The 21,672-nt window shown below is 44.0% G+C and overlaps 1 protein-coding gene across 2 annotated transcripts in view; it reads left to right on the top strand.

Annotated features, from left to right (window-relative positions):
* The window catches only part of LRP2 (LDL receptor related protein 2), a 146,523-nt gene that overhangs the window by 89,171 nt on the left and 35,680 nt on the right, over positions 1 to 21,672 (top strand). For both annotated transcript variants that reach the window (XM_077936987.1, XM_077936994.1), the window contains exons 40-53: positions 585 to 1,505; positions 2,277 to 2,442; positions 2,847 to 3,005; positions 4,370 to 4,659; positions 6,354 to 6,557; positions 7,749 to 7,991; positions 11,095 to 11,220; positions 11,919 to 12,038; positions 12,947 to 13,078; positions 13,552 to 13,753; positions 16,105 to 16,400; positions 17,428 to 17,944; positions 19,187 to 19,339; positions 20,024 to 20,194. In XM_077936987.1, coding sequence (XP_077793113.1) covers positions 585 to 1,505; positions 2,277 to 2,442; positions 2,847 to 3,005; positions 4,370 to 4,659; positions 6,354 to 6,557; positions 7,749 to 7,991; positions 11,095 to 11,220; positions 11,919 to 12,038; positions 12,947 to 13,078; positions 13,552 to 13,753; positions 16,105 to 16,400; positions 17,428 to 17,944; positions 19,187 to 19,339; positions 20,024 to 20,194 — 3,700 coding nt within the window. The remainder of the gene's footprint in view (positions 1 to 584; positions 1,506 to 2,276; positions 2,443 to 2,846; positions 3,006 to 4,369; positions 4,660 to 6,353; positions 6,558 to 7,748; positions 7,992 to 11,094; positions 11,221 to 11,918; positions 12,039 to 12,946; positions 13,079 to 13,551; positions 13,754 to 16,104; positions 16,401 to 17,427; positions 17,945 to 19,186; positions 19,340 to 20,023; positions 20,195 to 21,672) is intronic.

Here is a 21,672-nt window from a genome sequence, read left to right as displayed (position 1 = left end):
GGAAATTCAAGTGAAACAATGTGAAATCTGTGAATCTAAGGCTGGCCCTGGAAGGATGTGTGTAGGAAGACACAGGTATAGCTGCTTGTAAGCCTGCAGGAAGAGCCAGGGAAACTGCCTTTACCATGGTTTGCTGAGTAAAGATGTAAAATTGAATCATGCAAACCACAAAGTTTGCAAATCCAGTTCAAACCTAACTGATTTGTGGGCATCCGTTAACCATGGTTTAGGTATTCAGATGTAACACCTTTTTTTAGTATGTTGGAAACTGATGTAAGAGTTTGACCCTAAAAAGTGGTTGAATCTTTGATGTATTATAGTATTTTAATATTTTTTTGGAAGCCGCCCAGAGTGGCTGGGGAAGCCCAGCCAGATGGGCGGGGTATAAATAATAAATTATTATTATTATTATTATTATTATTATTATTATTATTATTATTATTATTGAAATAAACACCTTGAATAAATTATGACTAAGAAAAATCTGATTAAAATCAAGAACATTACAGGACCATCCTGAAAAATTATATACTTTCTATACTAGGTTATCATACTAGTGTTTTGTTTTATTTCATTGCACATAGGAAATCTCTATTTTACCAATGCATTCCTGACTGAGACATTTGTAGAAGTTCTTCGCTTAAATACGTCTTATCGCCGCGTTCTGCTTAAAACCACTGTGGATATGCCGAGGCATATTGTAGTCGACCCCAAAAACAGATTCCTCTTTTGGGCAGACTATGGACAGAACCCCAAAATAGAACGTGCCCTTCTTGACTGCACTAACAGGACTGTGCTGGTCTCTGAAGGCATTGTGACCCCACGTGGCTTAGCAGTAGATCACAGCAACGGATACATTTATTGGGTGGACGATTCTTTAGACATGATTGCAAGAATCCCACATGACGGTGGAGAGCCTGAGATCGTCCGCTACGGCAGCCGTTACCCAACTCCCTACGGCATTACTATTTTTGAAAATTCCATGATTTGGGTGGATAGAAACTTGAAGAAAATCTTCCAAGCCAGCAAAGAGCCAGGCAATAGCGAGCCGCCATCAGTTATAAGAGACAACATCGATTGGCTGAGGGATGTTACCATTTACAACAGCCATTATCAGTCGCTGTCGCCTGCCGACATCAACAACAACCCCTGCCTGGAGAACAACGGAGGCTGTTCTCACCTGTGCTTTGCACTACCTGATACGCAAGTGCCAAAATGTGGGTGTGCGTTTGGATTCCTAGAAAGCGACGGCAAGAGGTGTTCTGTCTCGACGGACAACTACCTGATCTTTGCTTTGGAGAACGCCATTAGCAGCATCCATCTGGACCCTGAGAATCACAGCCCTCCGTTTCGTACAATGAACGTATTGAGAACTGCAGTAGCTCTGGACTACGACAGTGTGAACAACGTGATCTACTTCACTCAAAGCTCTCCTGCAGGCACAGGAAGAATCAGTTATGTTAGTATCTTCTCAGGAATGGGTAACCCCACTGTAGTGGCATCAGGTAAATATGATTAAACATCAGAAACCAGGAGTTTTATTGTAGCCTAGCCTTATAAATATTTACTCAGGTGAAAGTTCAAAGTGATCTGGTGAACATTGTATACTTGACACTCTAAAAGCTTTTGATAAGACTCCAAGTAAGCTTTAGAAGTCATGGGATAAGAGGACAGGTCTTCTTATGGATCAGTACCTGGTTAACTTACAGGAAGCATAGAAGAGGAATAAAGGGATAGTGTAGATCAGAGCTTTCCAAACTGTGCCGCGACACGTTAGTGCACCGACTGCAGTGTGTAGGTGTGTCACATGAACGCTCCCCGTGCTCCTCCTGGGGCTGGAAAGGGTTAGTTGAACCTCCGGTTTGTTAGTAAAACTGAATTACTGCAATCACAAAATGATGCAAAACTGAATTACTGTGTCACAAAATGATGCGAGTCCAAAAAATGTCGCCAACTTGAAAAGTTTGGAAAGCTCTGGTGTAGATGATCTTGTGGTAGGGGTTAGTGTGGGGTAGCTAAATTTGGTGACGGCACCAAATTGTTTGTGGTGGTAAAAACGAGGGATTACAATGAGCAGCCTTCCCAGGTACAGTAATGGGGCCTGAACTGTCAGTGACTGACTAGGAAAGAGATCTGGGGGTCATGGTGAATAGCTTAACGAAAGTCCCATTAAAGACTGTTGAAGCTAGAATAAGAGCGTTTTTGGTGCATCTTATGGTGGTTTTCACGCAGGGATTTATTTGTTCCCTACATTGTTTTGCTCTCTGCCTCTTAAGATTTGGGAACTCCGGATGGCATCGCCTTTGACTGGATCAGCAACAGGCTTTATTACAGTGACTATCTAAATCAGACTATCAGTTCAATGGCTGTGAATGGCTCTAATCGCTCTGTGGTGGCCCGTGTTCCACGACCAAGGGCCATCGTCTTGGATCCTTGCCGAGGGTAAGTTATAATTTTTGTGTGATGGGAAAAGGGATGCCCATTTCTGTATAGCTGCTTGTCTCTCTGACTAGCATTAATATGGGAGTTATTTTTAAAAAATATCCAGTTCTTCTTTGTGATCTGCTCCTTTCCCAAGCATTGCTTAGGGCCTCCTTCCCTTAACTGGTCATTTTCCAACTTCCAACCTCCATCAGCTCCAGCAGGGCCAGTTGCCAAGGATGATGGGACATGTAGTGCCTAGTCCTCCAAGCCAAGGCACAGAAGAAGATGCAATTTTATCCACCACCCCATATACACCTCCCACTTCCTTTTCTTACTTATAGGTGTCTTGCTGTTCCAGGTGAAAATGAGTTATTTTACTGTCTCTGACTCCTTTTCCAATTGTCAACTGTATTGTCGATCAGGTACATGTACTGGACCGACTGGAGTTCCAGTCCTAAGATAGAGCGAGCCACACTTGGAGGTAACTTCAGGACTGCCATTGTAAGCACCGACTTAGTATGGCCAAATGGACTTACTCTTGACTATGAGGAACAGCAGCTGTATTGGGCTGATGCAAGCTTGTACGTATTTTGTGTTCCATTTGCTGCATGTTTTACTGCTAGGCTTTCTCAGCTTCTGTCAGATGTCTGCATGGGGTCCTTTAAATAATATGCAGCTGTTTATTAATTTAGAAACCGCATCCAGAGTAAATACTAATGATTCCAAGTGTTTTAGAAATGTTAATAATGCGAATTAGGGCTTGGCAATACAGTGCTACCTCGGGTTAAGTACTTAATTCGTTCCGGAGGTCTGTTCTTAACCTGAAACTGTACTTAACCTGAAGCACCACTTTAGCTAATGGGGCCTCCTGCTGCCGCAGCACCGCCAGAGCACGATTTCTGTTCTCATCCTGAAGCAAAGTTCTTAACCTGAAGCACTATTTCTGGGTTAACGAAGTCTGTAACCTGAAGCGTATGTAACCCGAGGTACCACTGTACCTGGTTTTCAACATCATGATCAGCTAAACAGCACGATATACGGATATATCACAGTGTCTGAAACAGGGATGACACCAAGTAGAGATGATCTGGCGGCAGCTGCTACTTAGGCATCTAAAACGAATACATTTTTTACTTACCTTTAGCGTATTGTTACAGCTGTTATTTTATAGTACAGAGCAAAAGGGGCAGCCGGAATCATGAGAGAAGTGATGAACCACTTGACAGTTTTTCCCCATATCACAATTTTTTTACATAGTGCACGAACGTTGTGATTTGCGATATATTGCCATGTCAAATATTATGAAACCATTATGTGGACTACAAACCGATTTTGGATGATGTATTGATACATCACCCAGCCCTAACGTGAATGATCATGTAATGGCTATAGCAGGGGCTCCCAAACTATGGTCCATGAGCTTCATTTGGGTGACGCATGGCATTGCTGTGGATTTGTGGTTGAAGGTGAGAGACAGAGCATTTAATATGAATTAAATGTTCATATGGCTTTTTTATTGCGTTTTTGTGGCTTCTCTTATTTCTTAACATTATTATCGTATTGTATTACAATTTGCAGTCTGTGGAATTTGAAGTACAAGATAGAAGAAATAAAAGAAGCCATAAAATACTTTTAAAAAATCACCTGGAATTTAGTGCAGCTCATTGCAATTCCCACAGCAGGCAGAAAAAAGCATTTAGAGAGTCTCAGCGACTTTCAAGTGGTCTGTGGGGAAGAGAGATTGGAGACCACTGAATGTAGGTCGCAGGAGAGTCCTGAAACTAACAGTGGATAGTTTTGCAGCATCTTAAAGACTGACAGTTTTAACAAAGACCTGGGCTGTATCTTTCAACATCCCAATGGGGTCTGTAGACACTTACAGTCGCATGGAATGTTACAGGCTCATGGTTTGTGTTCAAACACTAACATGTCCTACTTGTTTTAGGCAGAGGATTGAGCGTAGCTCCACTACGGGTGCAGATCGTGAAATTATTATTAGCACTGCCCTGTATCCATTTGCGATGACCCTCTTTGATCAGCACATTTACTGGACAGACTGGAATACCCGAAGCATTTACCGCGCCAACAAATATGACGGGTCGGATCAGATGGTTATGCTCTCGAACCTGCCCTCCAGACCAATGGATATTCACGTTTGGGCCAAAAGCAAGCAACAGCAGTGCACCAATCCTTGTAATCAGTTCAGTGGTGGTTGTAGTCACATCTGTGTACCAGGTAAGATATTTCACGGTGCCTTTAATTAAAATGCACGTTGTAGTGGAGTACTGGGTTTCAGCAAAACATCCGATTGGCGGAAGGAATTGTTATTTTAAAGGCTTGCACACTAATGGAATTTTGGCTTGGACCACCTTATCACTTGGCACAAACAAAGCTAAGCCACGGCAAAACCCCACCATACCTGAGGCTGAAATAATAAACTAGACATACTGAATCAGCCTGTTTAGTATGGTATTCCCTGCTCTGACTTGCATCATCTCTCCAGCATACCAGGCAGAGATCTTTCTCATCATCTGCTACCTGATCCTTTTAATATCTGTGGAGGTGTCATGGATTGAACCTGCATACTGTCTAGCGCTGAGAATAACATCATAGAATTGTAGATTTGGAAGGTGCCCCAAGTGCCATCTCTTCCAACCCCCTGAAATGCAGGAATCTCAGCTAAAGCATCCATGACCGATGGCCACCCAACCTCTGCTTATAAACTCCAAGGAAGGAGAGTTCACAACCTCCGGAGGGAGTCCGTTCCACTGTCAAACAGCTCTTACTGTCAGAAAGCTCTTCCTGATGTTTAGTCAGAATCTCCTTTCTTGTAACTTGGAGGCATTGGTTCGAGTCCTGCCCTGCAAAGCAGGAGAAAAGTAGCTTGCTCCATCTTCCATGTGACAGCTCTTTAGATATTTGAAGATGGCTATCATTAGCTTCTCCCAGTCTCCTATTTCCAGACAATACTTACTGCATTGTCAGGGGAACATGCAGCATTCACTTAGGCTGGGCACACAGTACACCTTTAATTCTAGGCACTGTAGTTCATTAAGGATAGCTGGGAATTGTAACTCCGTGAGGGGTAAACTGCACTGCCCAGAATTCTTTGAGGGAAACAATATGCCTCAAAGATACAGTGTGTGCACTGAGACTGCTGGAATGCCTCAAAGCAGTTGTAATACACCCACACAGCAGATGCAAGTCCAATACCATGCAAGAGACCTTCCTCTTCTCATGGTGGGGCACTGGCCTTAGGAACCCACTGTGGAGAGTTGGGGGCAGGCAGGAACCATTTTTCAGGTGCACTGGGTGACAGTGGTGGGTGGGTATGGACGCAATCCTCTGTGCTTTACAGCTCTGAGCTGCTCAAAATGTCATTGGCCTGAAGAAGTATTGACTGTTAATACGGGGGTGCTGTTTTCGTCGAAATTGTACTCACCATTTGTGGGTGAGAATGCCAGTGTGGTCATAAGCCCACGACATCAACATTCTTCTGTTTTTTTCCAAAATTGCCTTCTTGTGTATGTCTGCTTTGAAGCCAGTGATTAAATTCCCACTGGTTCCAAATGGAGGAGAACTCAGTTAGTGCTAAGCACAGCTGCCATGTTACGTTAAGCAGCAAAAGACCTGAAGAGACCCTTCTTATACGCTGACATAAACTGTAATATTTGCAGTCCTGAAACCCCTAACTCTGCAGTGGACTCATTATCATAAAAGTGGCTTTGTACTTCAGGGTACAAAGTTAATGGATGGAGTCCCTTGTGCTGTAAAGGAAGCTACGTGTGTGTGTGTGTGTGTGTGTGTGTGTGAGAGAGAGAGAGAGGGGGGGGGAGGGAGAGAGAGAGAACGAGAACACTAACATTCTGGGGAAAGTGTTATGTAGGGATGTTGGCCTGTTATCATTTTCTTGTTGTAATTAAATACAGGTCCAACTGGTGCCGAGTGTCAGTGCCCTTCTGAAGGACACTGGTATTTAGCCAATAACAACAAGCATTGCGTCGTGGACAATGGCACCAGGTGTGGAGAAGGGCTCTTCACCTGTCTGAATGGCCAGTGCATCTCAGAGCGCTGGAAGTGTGACAACGATAATGACTGTGGGGATGGCACTGACGAACTGGAAAGTGTGTGTGGTAAGCACTTCAATAATCAAGTCAAGCTCTCACCCAGTCGCTGTTGATTTTGGGGTGGGAGGCGGAAACGTTTTGGAAAAAGTTCGAGCGATAACCAATATGCGTTTGGTCAGAGAACCATTGGGCTTGTGAACGGGGCTGTGTACAAGAGCTGATCTCATTCAGAGTGTATTTCTTTTAGTGTAAAAACGAACAATTAAAACACTCCTTTGGTTGAAGGACATGACAGCAACGTTGAAACTAAATTACCTTGTTCAATTTGAGCAGTGTAGAGAAAAATAACTGATTTTCAGAAGGGCTGGGAAGTATCTGCCCAATTGAGGAAAAACTCTGCATGTGTGAGACTTGGGGGTGAGAAGCGCTTTGGAGTAGAAGATGTGCTTAAATAATTCACTAACAATTAAACATTTCTTAAGACTGTTTCTTCCTCAAAGATCTTGCAAAGTTAGCACTCTAAGCTACCGTTCCCCTCTATGAAATCCATTGGGTGCATAAATCCATGCTGGTAGGACAGTTCTCCATGCTGAGCAAGCAAGGAGGGAGAAAAAGGGGAGGGGAGGGTGCATCTGAAGACCCCTTTCTTGTAACACTCAATTATAGAATTGGGAGTGGATCTACGAAGTGAAATCAAAGTCGTGTTTTCCATTGGCTTTTTAATGGCAACGCGGCCTTGTAACTTTAGGGCAGTGTCTTACATAGGAGCCCCAAATAAAATATTTGAGCCCCCCCCCCAAGTTGATGAGCATTCAAATGGTGTGGTTGCACCGTGTGTCATGTGATTGATTATTTGGGGTGGGTCTTGCTCCCTCCCCATATTTTATTCAAGTTTGCAGTCCTGCTGTCTTAGCTGGAGGACTCCAATCTACTCTCTCCCTCCATGCCCTTCCATTAGAACTTCTCTCTGGCTCATTACATTTTCATTTAGGGCAAAAAAGGGTTCGCAGGGGTTTGAAATGTCTGGAAATTTATCGTTCATGTAGAAACAAAAAGAAACGCATTGCCTTCTATACCTGACTGATTCAAGGTGTGTATTTTATTTTACATGCAGTCCGTTTTGCAGCCGTGTTTGCCCTGGCAGGTAAAACAAACCGAGTGCTGTGTGTGTGTGTGTATTTCTTTGATGTGTTTGTCAAGGCCTTCAGGTTCTCTTCTGTCAGTGACATTGCTTTGTCGCCTCCTCTCTCCCTTCAGCTTTTCATACCTGTCAGCCAACAGCTTTCACCTGCGGCAATGGGCGGTGTGTACCCTACGCTTATCGCTGTGATCACTACAATGACTGTGGAGACAACAGTGATGAGGTGGGCTGCTTGTTCCGAACTTGTGACTCCCACACAGAATTTACTTGCAGTAATGGAAGGTGTATATCTCTTGAATACGTCTGCAATGGTGTAAACAACTGTTATGATAATGGCACGTCAGATGAGAGAAACTGCCGTAAGTTGATTACAAACTATGTATTGTCCTTTAGGATCTCACTCGTTAGGCTACAGAAGAAGAAACGTCTTCTTAAATCAATCAATCAATCAATCAATCAATCAATCAATCAATATTCTGTAGAAAAGAAGAAAGCACTTTGCAAAAACTGTACTTTTGACACAATGGTATCATTTGCATGTAACGCTAAACCAAGCTGTGACATAGCAAGAATGAGCAAATAGGTAGGTACCCAGTGAGAGAATCATGGCAGCTTCCCTTCCCTGCTAGTCCTCCTGATGCTATGCAAACCTGGGATCTGTTTTTTGCAAACTGTTGAGCTGTAAAACAAGAGCAAACCTTGGTTACAACTCATGGGTTTCTGGGAGCAGGACAAACCATGAGCTCAGGTTCGCACTTAATGCCAAGCCAAACCATAGTTTTGCTCTGGCAGTATGGCAGCAGCAGGGCTGAGGGAAGAGTGAAATAGTCATGATTTTCTCCTGGGTATTTGCAAGCTTGCTTGTTCTCACTGAGCCATAGTTTGAAATAGTGTTTTGTGGAAACCAGACCACTGTCAAATCTACAAGGAACATTGAAAAACTGAATGGCTGCTGTTTGATTGTCTGTTGGCACCTGAGACTGACTGATTTGCATTTGCCACCATGGAACATTATGGCAAGGACTTGAATCAGTATTTCATGGTGCCATTTGTTGTGCAATTCTCGGGGCAGGAGGAGAGGGGGAATTGGTTTGGTTTGGATTTGTATGTTTCAGGAATGAAAAATAAGCGTATACAATCCTAATTGCTTCCTTTTCCTGTTGCTGGGCCTGAGAACAAACAAATGAGGGGCCGGTTTCATGTTATTTGTGAACCAGTGACTGTGGTTTGTTTCCTAAGACAAACCATGGCAGGGAAATCAAGGACAAACTTTAAGAACATAAGATGAGCCCTGCCAATGGGAATCTAGTCCAGCGGCCGGCCCATGGGAAACTTGTAAGAAGGAGCTGAGAGCAAGAGCTCTCTCCCAACTTCTGATTCCCAGCAACTGCTATCCAGAAACATTCTCGCCTCAGACAATGGAGGTTGGAAGCAGTGTTGCAGTGGATCACCTTGGCTTCCCAGCTGTGGGTTTGTTTGAGAGTTGTAATGAAAAGCCAGCCTCTGGTGTGCTTCCTTCGGGGCACGGCAGGAGTGGGGAGGGAGCAATTTAAGAGCTTTAGAGAAGTGTGCACCAACACTGCTTGTTCAAGCAGAATCATGTTTTAAAGTAGGCTAGTTTAATGTGACATGAACCAGGCCAGTTAAGGATAATGTGTCCCAGACTGAATCATATAGCGTATCATTAGTGCATATTTTATAACCACCCCAATTTGTTAGTTCTTTGAAATTAATGGGAATGTTGGCATTTCCTCCATGGAAATGATTAATGTACCCAATGTACCTAGCCCCATAGCCTTTTTTAGACCAAGTGCTTAAGATGTGGGTTTTTCTCATGTCTTCTACCTCTGGTTGGTTGCTAAGGGAGCAATAGCCAGCAATGCCCCTGTTCATGCAGTGGCCCTGACGCCATCTTTGGTTGGCTGTACTGTTTGTGCATAGGACTGAAATGATCAGAGAATGAGTTTCGTGATACTGGAGAGGGGTCTCCGGTCTTCCTTTCTCTACTTATATCGCAAGACCAGCAGAAAGAGTTTTCATCAGTGAAACCTTTGACACATATTTTCAATAACAATTCTACTAGATGGAGGTGGAACTGTCAAGGAACAGGAGATTACACTGTCTTGTTTGCCAGAGAAACAAATAGTGCCTTTGGTAGCTATGGTGGCATAAGCCAATTTTCTTGGAACCTAGAGATCAGTGGATTGATAGGAGAAAGGTGAATAAGGCCCTTGTCATGAAGCCCACCCCTTGCTAGCAGCTGTCTCTCAGGTGCATTACAACCCAAATGTGCAGTGTTTACCAGTTCTGAAGGTTGGGCTATGAGGGGCTCTCTAGGCTTTTTATTGCTGCATGCCTCCGGCCATGATACATTGCTGGGAGGTTGTTTGTGACGTGGTGAGTCGCAGGATAAGCCGGTCTTAACACTAAATGCTAAACCAGGGGCTTTGTTGTGATGCTGGATTAACATGAAGCAGGTGTCCCAATTGTTGCTTGGTTGTTCCAAGACATTTTTATAGAGCAGTTGGCTGTAGCTGATGGAGGAATATATGTTTTGAATCAAGAGGCCGATGCTCTTTAGGAAGACAGAAGAACAGATTCACACATACAGCTCTGTTTAGGGAAGCTTTTAATGTTTGATGTATTACTGTATTTTAATATTTGGTTGGAAGCTGCCCAGAGTGGCTGGGGAAGCAAAGCCAGATGGGCGGGGTATAAATAAATTATTATTATTATTATTATTATTATTATTATTATTATTACAAGGGAAAACTGGCTCAAGCCTTTACTACTCACATAACTGTTTTAAATACTTGCATTGAAAATCCATAGTTAAATCTGGCCAATAATTTAGAAAGGATTGTGGTATGTGTGTGTGTGTGTGTGTGTGTGTGTGTAACCATTCTATACAAATCTTATAGATGGATGACTAATGTTGCTAGGTTCACTTACAGTTGTCCAGCTATGACCAAATATGCCATGTGAGTTAGTTTCTGTCTCTCATGATATGAGGCACAACCTGTCTATTCTGTCTAACAGATAGAAATCTGCTCCGTGGAGATGCAGTTTGAAAAGTGCTTTTTACTACATTTTGGATAATTCTCCTAAATGACTGCAGAAAGCAGAGAGCCAGGAAAAAGCCGCAATCATGGTTCCATAGAATGACTATCTGATTTAAATAATGAGCATATATCAATGGATAAAATAGTTATTTTGAACATACAGATAATGAGAATGAGCATGAGATAGTTAAACAACTTCCCTAAGAGTGAATATATTAGCTCAGTCTTGGTGAAGGCATATCTGGGATTGATTACTAGATACATAAGGGTACTTTTCGAAATTTCATCCCAGAACAACGCTAATAGGGCTGTGTGCAATTACTTTTTGAAAAACAGAAGCATGTTATTTTTTTAAGAAATCGAAAACTCTTTAATATAATATTATTTTTGCCCTTTAAAGCTGACCGTACTTGTCAACCTGGTTATACAAAATGTCAGAGCACAAACATATGCATTCCTCGAACATATCTTTGTGATGGGGATAATGACTGTGGAGACATGAGTGATGAGAGCCCAACTCACTGCGGTAAGCTAATGGTCCCCCCCAATTACCCTCCTCCATTTCCTTCGACTCTGGCTTGATTTCTGGTGAAAAGCCAAACATTCTTGTAGCTTCTCTTCTTTGTTTTTGCTTTTTTGGATTGCCTTTCAAAAGACACAGTTGACGTGTGTGAGAGAGAGAGGGAGGGAGGGAGGGAGAGATGGCTATACTGCATAACTTCCAGAATTTAAATAAAAGACAGAAACCTTAAATAAGAGAATCATGGACACTATTGGGATATATAGAAATGGCGAAACTCACTGGAAGATTAAGGAATCAAGATGATAGAGTCTTTAACTTAAGAATGGAAATCATTTATTGAATTATTTTTTTAAAAATTGTAAACAAATACAATCATTAGCAGGATTAAAGTAAAGATGTGCAATAAGATAAAATCAGTTTTTAATATATATGGGATAATTAATAATTAAGCTTAAACCAGGAGATTCAGTGAAGATACTATAAATTTAAGCAACCGCAGAAAGGGAGGTCGGTCGGAATGGGGTATTGAAATTTAATGTGAAACAATATCTTTTTTTTATTTGATGTAAAATGATAAATAATTAAAAAGAGAGAAAGAGAGAACCATGGACAACAAAGACATACAACTCCGCACAGTTGGGAATCAAAAGGAAAAGAATAAGGCAAAACGTAGAAGTTGTGTTTTTTCTTTACCCTTGCAGTTTCGCTGACTTGCAGCAGCAGCGAGTTCCGCTGCTCCTCTGGGCGTTGCATTCCTGCTCATTGGTACTGTGACCAAGCAGTAGACTGCGCTGACGGCTCAGATGAGCCTACCTCTTGTGGTAAGTGAGCAGTTTAAAAACAGAGCCGTTTGCAAAGGTATGCCCTGAGTAGGGAACGAGATGAATTAATTGATTGGCCAGTCTTACTGTCAGGTATTGGCAAGTCAAGTCCAAAGAACGAGACAGTGCTGCTCTGCACCCCCACTACCATGTCCCTCTCCCTCAGCTTAAGAGGCAGTGGGAAGATGGAGAGGAACATTGTCTGCCCCCCAGCCCTGCCAGCCATTAAAGGCAACTTCCTATTTACGTGGGGGTTGTGTTCTGAGGCACTGCGCATTTAAGTGAAATTGCGTATGTTGGGAACACCGTTGCAAAAGTCTGCAAACACCCTCTGAACCATCTGGAAACCCTTGAAAAACCATTAAAAACCCCAGCAGCTCTTGCCAGATGTCCTCTAAACCTCCTTGCTCAAAAGCCAACTCTCCGCAGGCCTCAAAGGTCAGTGCAAAGGCTCTTGGGATTGCACTCGTGTAGGTTCGTGAGATTGCTGGATGCTGTTTTGTGCCATTTTTTGCACATTTGGGGGGCCATTTTTGCCCCTTCAAGCACCACTTCCAGATTCATGGTGATGCGTGTGCACACAGGCACGCATGACTTGAATGTGCAGAAATGGGGAGTTGCCTGTACTGGATACAAAACTTAGATCTGCCTCTTTGCACAACCAAGCTGGTGTGTTCACATTCCAACATAGGAGTGCCACAAGTTCCTTTTGCCTACACCACCTAATGCGTCTGTTGGCTGCAGGTTTAGCTAGCATTGGCCAAGAGAAAACAGTCACTTATACCTTTTGAGGTTTTAGTTTTGCCATAGTTAGCGTTACGTCTGAATGTGGCCGTCACATGGAACGTGACTTTTAATGTGCTAGTAGGAATAATGCAAACAGAGCAACACTGTTCTTCTTTTTCCAGTTTCCCCTGTGCGGAGCTGTTCAAGCGAACAGTTCAGATGTGACGATGGCAGATGCATACCAGCAATGTGGATCTGTGATGGTGATAATGACTGCGGTGACATGAGTGACGAGGACCAAAGACACAATTGTGGTAAGTACCTATCAAACGAAAAGCTTTACAGCATGCGTAGGCAAACTAAGGCCCGGGGGCCGGATCCGGCCCAATCGCCTTCTAAATTCGGCCCACAGATGGTCCCGGAATCAGTGTGTTTTTACATGAGTAGAATGTGCCCTTTTATTTAAAATGCATCTCTGGGTTATTTATGGGGCATAGGAATTCGTTCATTCCCCCCCCAAAAAAAATACAGTCTGGCCCCCCACAAGGTCTGAGGGACAGTGGACCGGCCCCCTGCTGAAAAAGTTTGCTCACCCCTGCTTTAGTGTTATGACATTATAATGTTGCTTCTTCACCCCCTAGACATCTTCCTTGGCAAACGCAGGGCTGCAGAAGACTTTGGGAGGTCAAAGAGGTGTTGAGGGCCAGGGACAAGAGACTTGTGTAAATGACTAATAGGGCAAGTATAAACCAGCTGCTGAAATATTGTTCTTTCCCCCCCCCCCCAGCAAACCGCATCTGCTCAGACTCTGAGTTCACATGTGTGAACAATGCGCCCCCGCTAAGAAGGTGCATCCCTAGGGCTTGGGTCTGTGATGGTGATGCTGACTGCAGCGATGCTTACGACGAGCACCAGAACTGCACAAGGAGACCGTGCATGGGCAATGAATTCGCTTGCAGCAACGGGCTATGCATCCGTAACGCTTACAGGTTTGTTTATGATGGGTTGGGCAGTTTTGGCAAAGAAAGTACAGCTAATAGTAAAGGACCTCAGCCTGAACTTAAAAGTCTCATTTTAGCGTAGAACTCACAATGTAACCAAATAGGTAAAGGTAAAGGTACCCCTGCCCGTACGGGCCAGTCTTGACAGACTTTGGGGTTGTGCGCTCATCTCACTCTAGAGGCCGGGAGCCAGCGCTGTCCGCAGACACTTCCAGGTCACGTGGCCAGCGTGACGAAGCTGCTCTGGCGAGCCAGAGCCGCACACGGAAACACCGTTTACCTTCCCGCTAGTAAGCGGTCCCTATTTATCTACTTGCACCCGGGGGTGCTTTTGAACTGCTAGGTTGGCAGGTGCTGGGACCAAGCAACGGGAGCGCACCCCACCACGGGGATTCGAACTGCCGACCATGCGATCGGCAAGTCCTAGGCGCTGAGGTTTTACCCACAGCGCCACCCGCGTCCCTAATAATGTAACCAAATACAGGTCACTTAACTCTCAGCCCCAGTGCCCTGTCATTAAGCTTGCATCTAGTGAAAAATGATGTCTACCTAAAAAAAGTAAAGGGACCCCTGACCATTAGGTCCACTCGTGACCGACTCTGGGGTTGCGGCGCTCATCTCGCTTTACTGGCCGAGGGAGCCAGCGTACAGCTTCCGGGTCATGTGGCCAGCATGAGTAAGCCGCTTCTGGCGAACCAGAGCAGCACACGGAAATGCCGTTTACCTTCCCACCGGAGCGGTACCTATTTATCTACTTGCACTTTGACATGCTTTCACACTGCTAGGTTGGCAGGAGCAGGGACCAAGCAATGGGAGCTCACCCCATCATGGGGATTCGAACCACCGACCTTCTGATCGGCAAGTCCTAGGCTCTGTAGTTTAACCCACAGCGGCACCCGCGTCCCTGCTGTCTACCTACTAGGTGCCAAATGAAAACGTTCCTCTTCAACCAGGCCTTTGACTGTTAAACAGTCTAAGGCAGAACTTTCCAAACTGTGTGTCACAACACATTAGTGTGTTGGCCGCAGTGTGTAGGTGTGTCGCACGAATGCTCCCTGTGCTCCTGGAGCTGGAAAGAGTTAGTTTAACCTTTGGTTTACTAGTAAAACTGAATTACTATGCCACAAAATGATTCAAAACTGAATTATTGTGTCCAAAAAGTGTGTCAGCAACTTGAAAAGTTTAGAAAACTCTGATCTAAGGCCTTTTAAATGTGTGTGCATGTCTGTGTGAGAGATGTGTGTTGTTGTTGTTGTGTTGTTGTGTTGTGAACTGCCCTGTAATCTTCGAATGAAGTGAGGTATGTAATTTAATAATAATATTAATAAACTTTTTCTCTTTCTTAAACCTATGCTGGAATGCTGGCAAAAGTCTGTGATGCTAGACCGCTATTGTTTGATGCTATAACATTGATCCTAGAGCAGTGGAAGGTGGAGTTCTATGCTCACATGTGAGACAGGGGAAAATATGTCTATGGAGGAGTTTCCCTGCCTATTTGCTTGCTGTGATGAAATGCCCTGTCCAGCCCAACCAGTATACTCCTCCAGAATTTGCCTGATCAGAAGTCGCATATACTGCAGTTTTGTGTGATATTATTGCCATCCTGTTCGGCGTCTTCATTTATCATGATCAACAGAACATTTGTGAAGCTTTCCCTGAAATCTTTTTGTATGCAATCCCTCTGAAGTGGAGCTTCTTCAATGGAATAGTTTCTCGGGTCTGTTTGAATAAGGAGCAATCCTTCTGCCACGATTTTCAGATCAGGCCATTTCACCATACCAGAGCAGTGTGCAAAAGACCTCTCAAAATTCTCTACCTTATTTGCCAGCAGAGAGAATAAGGTGGACTTACTATTATACTGAATTTCTCCAGGGAAAGCAGACATTCTTCAATAGTTTTTCAAGGATTGTGGGGGGTCACCACTAGCAGTGGCATAGTTTATTTCCTCCCCTCCAAGTTTTAACATTCAAACTTGTTGGGAGCCTGGACACCATTTTGTTTCCTCCACAATGCCCCAGACTTAGTGTTAGTTTGAGGCATCATGGGTGGGGTTGGGGTGGGGAATGGCAGCTGCCACAGAGAAATGGTGGATAATATTCAGAGAAAGATATGCAAGGAGGTATTTTTCTAGAGGAGTGTGAGCAAAGAGCAATCTGATACATTGCAACTCAGCGCTTGCAACAGATAGACTTCTCCAGTGGTTGAAGAAATGAGAGCTTCAGCTGTTGTATACTAGCATTCCCCACCCCCCTGGATCGTATTAACCAGAACTTACCTTCCTGCCTGGCTGGCATTTTCCATCTGTTTTGTAACGTTCCTAAACTGGATTTCTTTCCCAGGTGTGACCGGCGTAATGACTGTGGCGACAGCAGTGACGAGAGGGGTTGCGTCTATCAGCCCTGTGCACAGTATCAGTTTACCTGTCAAAATGGCCGTTGCATCTCCAAAGCCTATATCTGCGATGGGGACAACGACTGTGGCGATGAATCAGATGAACTGGAGCACCTCTGCGCTACGCCAGAGGCAACCTGTTCTCCCCATCATTTTAAGTGTGACAATGGGAACTGCCTTGAATTGGTCAAAGTCTGCAACCGAGTGGATGACTGCTCTGATAACAGCGATGAGAAAGGATGTGGTATGTATAGAAACTTTTTGACTTAGCCGATATTTATACAGTGGTGCCTCGGGTTAAGAACTTAATTCGTTCTGGAGGTCCGTTCTTAACTTGAAACTGTTCTTAACCTGAGGTACTACTTTAGCTAATGGGGCCTCCCGCTGCCGCCACGCGATTTCTGTTCTCATCCTGAAGCAAAGTTCTTAACCCAAGGTACTATTTCTGGGTTAGCGGAGTCTGTAACCTGAAGCGTCTGTAACCCTAGGTACCACTGTAGAGTGTTCACCTTCAGCTTGAGAAATTTTGGTGGTTTATCTTACCATTTAGTTAACATCCACTGTATATAATAACCCAGTGTTCTTAGAAGAGCAAATTCATACAGCAGATTCATCTTACCACATGCCCAGGAGTGATTGGTTAGGTGATCCAGGAGGCAACTCCTAGTGAGGGAGGATTGGGAAGCAGTTTGTTCTGCTTATGGTTTCCTAAAGACAAAGGTGACAGAATCTACGTATTACTGGTCCACCAGGACTGATGAGATAAGAAACCGTTGTGTTCTGTGAAACCAACTATGACCATTCTGTGCAGCCCGGATGTTTGCTCCTGTTGTAGTTGATTCAACAGTTGATGCAATCCGTCACTATCTATAATATAATTGTGGCACATGCAAGGTGAACATTTCCAGTGAAATCCAATGCTGCCATTGCGCTTGTGAAACAACAGAGGGAACTCGTAGTGGAAGAGGGCTGGCAAGCAGTTTTCTCTTATTCCCCCTACACCAACTTCCATGCAGTTCTGAAAGTTCACCTAACCATCTGGAGCAGATTAGTGGTATTACTGGCATGGGGGGCTGCAGCAGGAAGGAGAAGTAGGAAGGAATCTCTTTCGTTAGCTTGCGTTAGTGGGCTTCTCGGCTAATCAAACCCATTCCAAGAGCAGAATGGCAGCTCTTTAAGTGTACAAGCAGAGACCAGTGCAGAAATGCAGCAGCTGCATTATTTCTGGATGAAAGTTGAGTGATCTATTTTGTTCTGTTTTCTGGCTATAGGTATAAACGAATGTAATGACTCTTCAATCAGCGGCTGCGACCACGACTGCACAGACACCCAGACCAGTTTCTATTGCTCATGTCGTCCTGGATATCGGCTCATGTCCAATGAAAGGTCTTGTGATGACATTGACGAGTGCAGCGAGACGCCATCCGTGTGTAGCCAGATTTGTGAGAATACCATTGGCTCCTATATCTGCAAGTGCGCGCCAGGCTACATCCGGGAGCCGGATGGGAAAAGCTGCCGGCAAAATAGTGACATCTCGCCTTACCTCATCTTCAGCAACCGCTACTATCTGAGAAATCTCACGACGGATGGCCAGTCTTACTCCCTCATTTTGCAAGGACTACGGAACGTGGTGGCGCTGGACTTCGACAGGGTGGAGAAAAGGCTGTACTGGATTGATGTGGGCAGGAAGGTCATTGAAAGAATGTTTTTCAATGGGACAAGCAAGGAAGTAATCATTAATGATGGCGTGCCCAGTGGGGAAGGCATTGCTGTCGACTGGGTTGGCAGGTAAATCTCAGTACGTTGCAGTAGTCATTGCCGAGACTGGGGGGGGGGGCACTGATTGTTTTAATATGGACTAATGTTTCTCCCCCCCCAAATAATATTTATTATTTTCAGTAGATAAACATAGTAAAAAAAAGATTAACAATAATAAAAACAAACAAAAGAATAAAAGAAAAAGAGAAAAAAGATACATAATACATACAGCATATTACCACTTAACTAATTAAAATTAAGTACCATCCATCTTCATAAACATAGTATTTGACTTCCTCGAATCTCTTCCATCCGAATTTCTTAGTAATTATATGTAGCAGTTTCCAATATCAGTGTTTCAAAATACCACAACACAGTCCTAATCATATTACATAACTTTGGACTAATGTTTCAACCCACATTCTCCAAAATTTGCCAGGCTTTCTTCTAAATGTGAGTTAGAAGGACCATTGTGGTGTAGTGGTTAGAGTGTTGTACCTGCGAGACCAGGGTTCAAATTCCTGCTCAGCCATCAAACTCACTGGATGGCCCTGGGCCAGTCACATTCTCTCAGCTTAACCTGCCTCACAGGGTTGTTGGGAGGGTGAAATGGAGAAAAGGAGACCCATGAACTTCTTGGAGAAAAGGTGGGGGTATAAATGTACTCAATCAACAGAAGGCGGGCTATGAGGGCAATCAATCAAATCAATCAATCAATCAATCAATCAATCAATCAATCAAAGAAAGCCATGCATATCTCACTTGTGCCTGCTGTTCACAGTCCTTTGCATGCAGTCCTTAACAGATGGCGGGCTGCATCAGTAGCAGTGTGCATGGTGGGGCTTAGGTTAAGTCTATTGTTATTGGCTTTTCCCAAGATCCCTTGGGAAAGCAAAGTGGGTTGCCAAGCAGTGTCGCTCTTTCTGTCCTTTGGGTGGGGAGGGACTTATCTGCGGGATGGGGAAGAGAAGTGACCAGAGACAGGCTGATGGCTACAGCGCTTGCTCAACAACCCAAACATGTCCATAGGCTAAGGTTACCAGACGTCTCTCTTTCCTGGGGACAGCCCCCAGATTTACAAATCAGTCCCCTGACAAAATCCATCTCTTTAGTAGGAAGTTGAAAAGTGTCCCCGGATTCATTGGGAAAAAATCTGGTAGCCTTACCATAGGCCTGAAAAGGTTGGCAGCCCTTAAGGAAAAATGACTGTTGATACAAAATAAATAAAATGAGGAGGACTCTGTGTAACAGGCACCTTGTAAAATATTTCAGAAAACTCTACTGGGTAGATTCCTCCAAGGACTGCCTCTATGTGTCAGAGCTTGATGGTCGGTTCCGGAAAAAACTAGTTGATCGGTGTTTGGATCCCAACAACACCTTCTGTTTTCAGTACCCTAGAGCTATTGTTGTTCACCCCAAATATGGGTAAGCTATTTCCATGATTATTTCTTTTTAGTACAATTGTTTTATGGTATCCTGACTGTGGAAAACCATTGGGATAAAGGCTAATAAGGGCATTTTTAAAATCTACGATGATACGCACAGATTCTGAGCCCAGCTTCGGCTGGGGAGGGCGGGATATAAATAAATTTTTATTATTATTATTATTTTATTATTATTCTGAATGCATTTAATGTACTTGCTTGGAGATCATCCTTACCTACCTCTTTGAGAGGTAAGGCTGAATGCATTCTCTACTACTCGCGCTGCTACTCATTTATTCCGATTTAGCAGTGCTGCAATGAAAGAGGCATAGTTTAGAACTGAAAGAACGAAGCTGATATTCACACGAACCTGAATATTACAGAAATGCATTTACATTGGGGGAAGCATATATAGCTATATGAGAAAGCCACCAAGTCTGCAGATTTGGGGAGGGGAGGAAGAGGAAGTCCTGTTGTAGAAGTCTGTCCCACTCACACAAAGGCACCATTGGATTTCACCCAATTTTACTTATAACTAATGAAATAAAAGTATACATTACCTGATGGGTTTCCTGCCTCCTCCCACATATTGTTCCTTCCAAACCACCAGATTTTTACGTTGGTGCATGTGCTATTGCATTACAAATGAAGACTAGATGAATTTACGTTGTGTCTGTTTAACCAGGCAGGTCTATTGGACAGATTGGGGAGAACGAGCATATATTGGACGCTTGGGAATGGATGGCAAGAACAAGACCGTGATTATCTCTACCAAGTTAGAGTGGCCTAATGGACTCACCATAGATTACACCAACGACAAGCTCTACTGGGCGGATGCCCACCTAAACTACATTGAGTACGTACATAGAGAAGAATAAAGCAACTGGGTAACTCTTCATACCAAATTTTGGGGGTTGCCAAATTAGTCTGCTTCAGCTTTATTAAAGGGACACAACCATGATTACCCATTTAGAATATATGTTAGTTCAGTTGCGTCGCTGTAACGATTTATGGGTGTTTGTCACTAACATCAAAATGTTTTGGAGAGATATACTTCTGTTTTCTGCTTTATAACAAATATGAAAATTACGAGCAAACCGTTTTGCTTCTCTCAGAATGTCTTCATCAGTTTCTCTTCTGCGTTGCATTTCCACCCAAATCTGAAAATCTGTAGTCGGTCACCAAAGTAGTCTTGTCGACAGATTTGGTAGTTTAGCATTCTGCATTATGTCATCAATAAGAAAGGTCTGTGAATAACAGGAAAAAGATTTAAAGATATTTAAAATATATCAAAGTATAGAGGGGGATGTGGGTGGCGCTGTGGGAAAAGCCTCAGCGCCTAGGGCTTGCCGATCGAAAGGTCGGCGGTTCGAATCCCCGCGGCGGGGTGCGCTCCTGTTGTTTGGTCCCAGCGCCTGCCAACCTAGCAGTTCGAAAGCACTCCCGGGTGCAAGTAGATAAATAGGGACCGCTTACTAGCGGGAAGGTAAACAGCGTTTCCGTGCGCAGCTCTGGCTCGCCAGATGCAGCTTTGTCACGCTGGCCACGTGACCCGGAAGTGTCTCCGGACAGCGCTGGCCCCCGGCCTCTTGAGTGAGATGGGCGCACAACCCTAGAGTTTGTCAAGACTGGCCCGTACGGGCAAGGGTACCTTTACCTTTTACCTAAAGTATAGAGGACAAACAGCAGAAAGGAATTTGGGGTGCTTAAAATTTAGCAGAAAATATAAATGTATATCAGACGTGAGGAAACTTTTGCAGCCCGAGTGCTGCCTTCCTTTTTGTGCTACTTTCCAATGGTCACATGTCAATAGAGGGTGGGGCAAGAAGCAGCAAATATTAATCCTACCTTTGTTCTGCTGGCTAGTTTCTACACACACTCTCCCCCCCCCCTCCATCCTCCACCCAGGCGAGCAAGAAGCATTAGCTGAGTTCAGAGGCATCAGACTAAAACACTCACAGCTGGTACATAGAACTGCCAGTGAGGGGTGTGGCCTGGGAGAGTTTTGAGGGCCAGATAAATAGGCCAGAGGGGCCACACCAAGCCTCGGGGCCTGTGGTTCCCTAGCCCTGCTGTACATAGCATATAGCTCAGTCTATAGTTTTAATTAATAATAATAAAAATATTATTTGTACCCTGCCCATCTGGCTGGGTTTCCCCAGCCACTCTAGTGTTCCAACAGAACACTAAAAACAGAATAAAATTTCAAACATTAAAAGCTTCCCTAAACAGGGCTGCCTTCAGATGTCTTCTGAAAGTCAGATAGTTGTTTATTTAATTATATGAATATGCTGTTTGCATTCTTAATGGTGAAGAAGCCTATGGAAAGCAATA

Source organism: Podarcis muralis, chromosome 1 (genome assembly GCF_964188315.1).
Source record: "Podarcis muralis chromosome 1, rPodMur119.hap1.1, whole genome shotgun sequence".
In the NCBI taxonomy this organism is placed as follows: Eukaryota; Metazoa; Chordata; class Lepidosauria; order Squamata; family Lacertidae; genus Podarcis; species Podarcis muralis.
The sequence above is the reverse complement of the archived record's forward strand: the minus strand, read 5'-3'. Positions and strand labels throughout refer to the sequence as shown.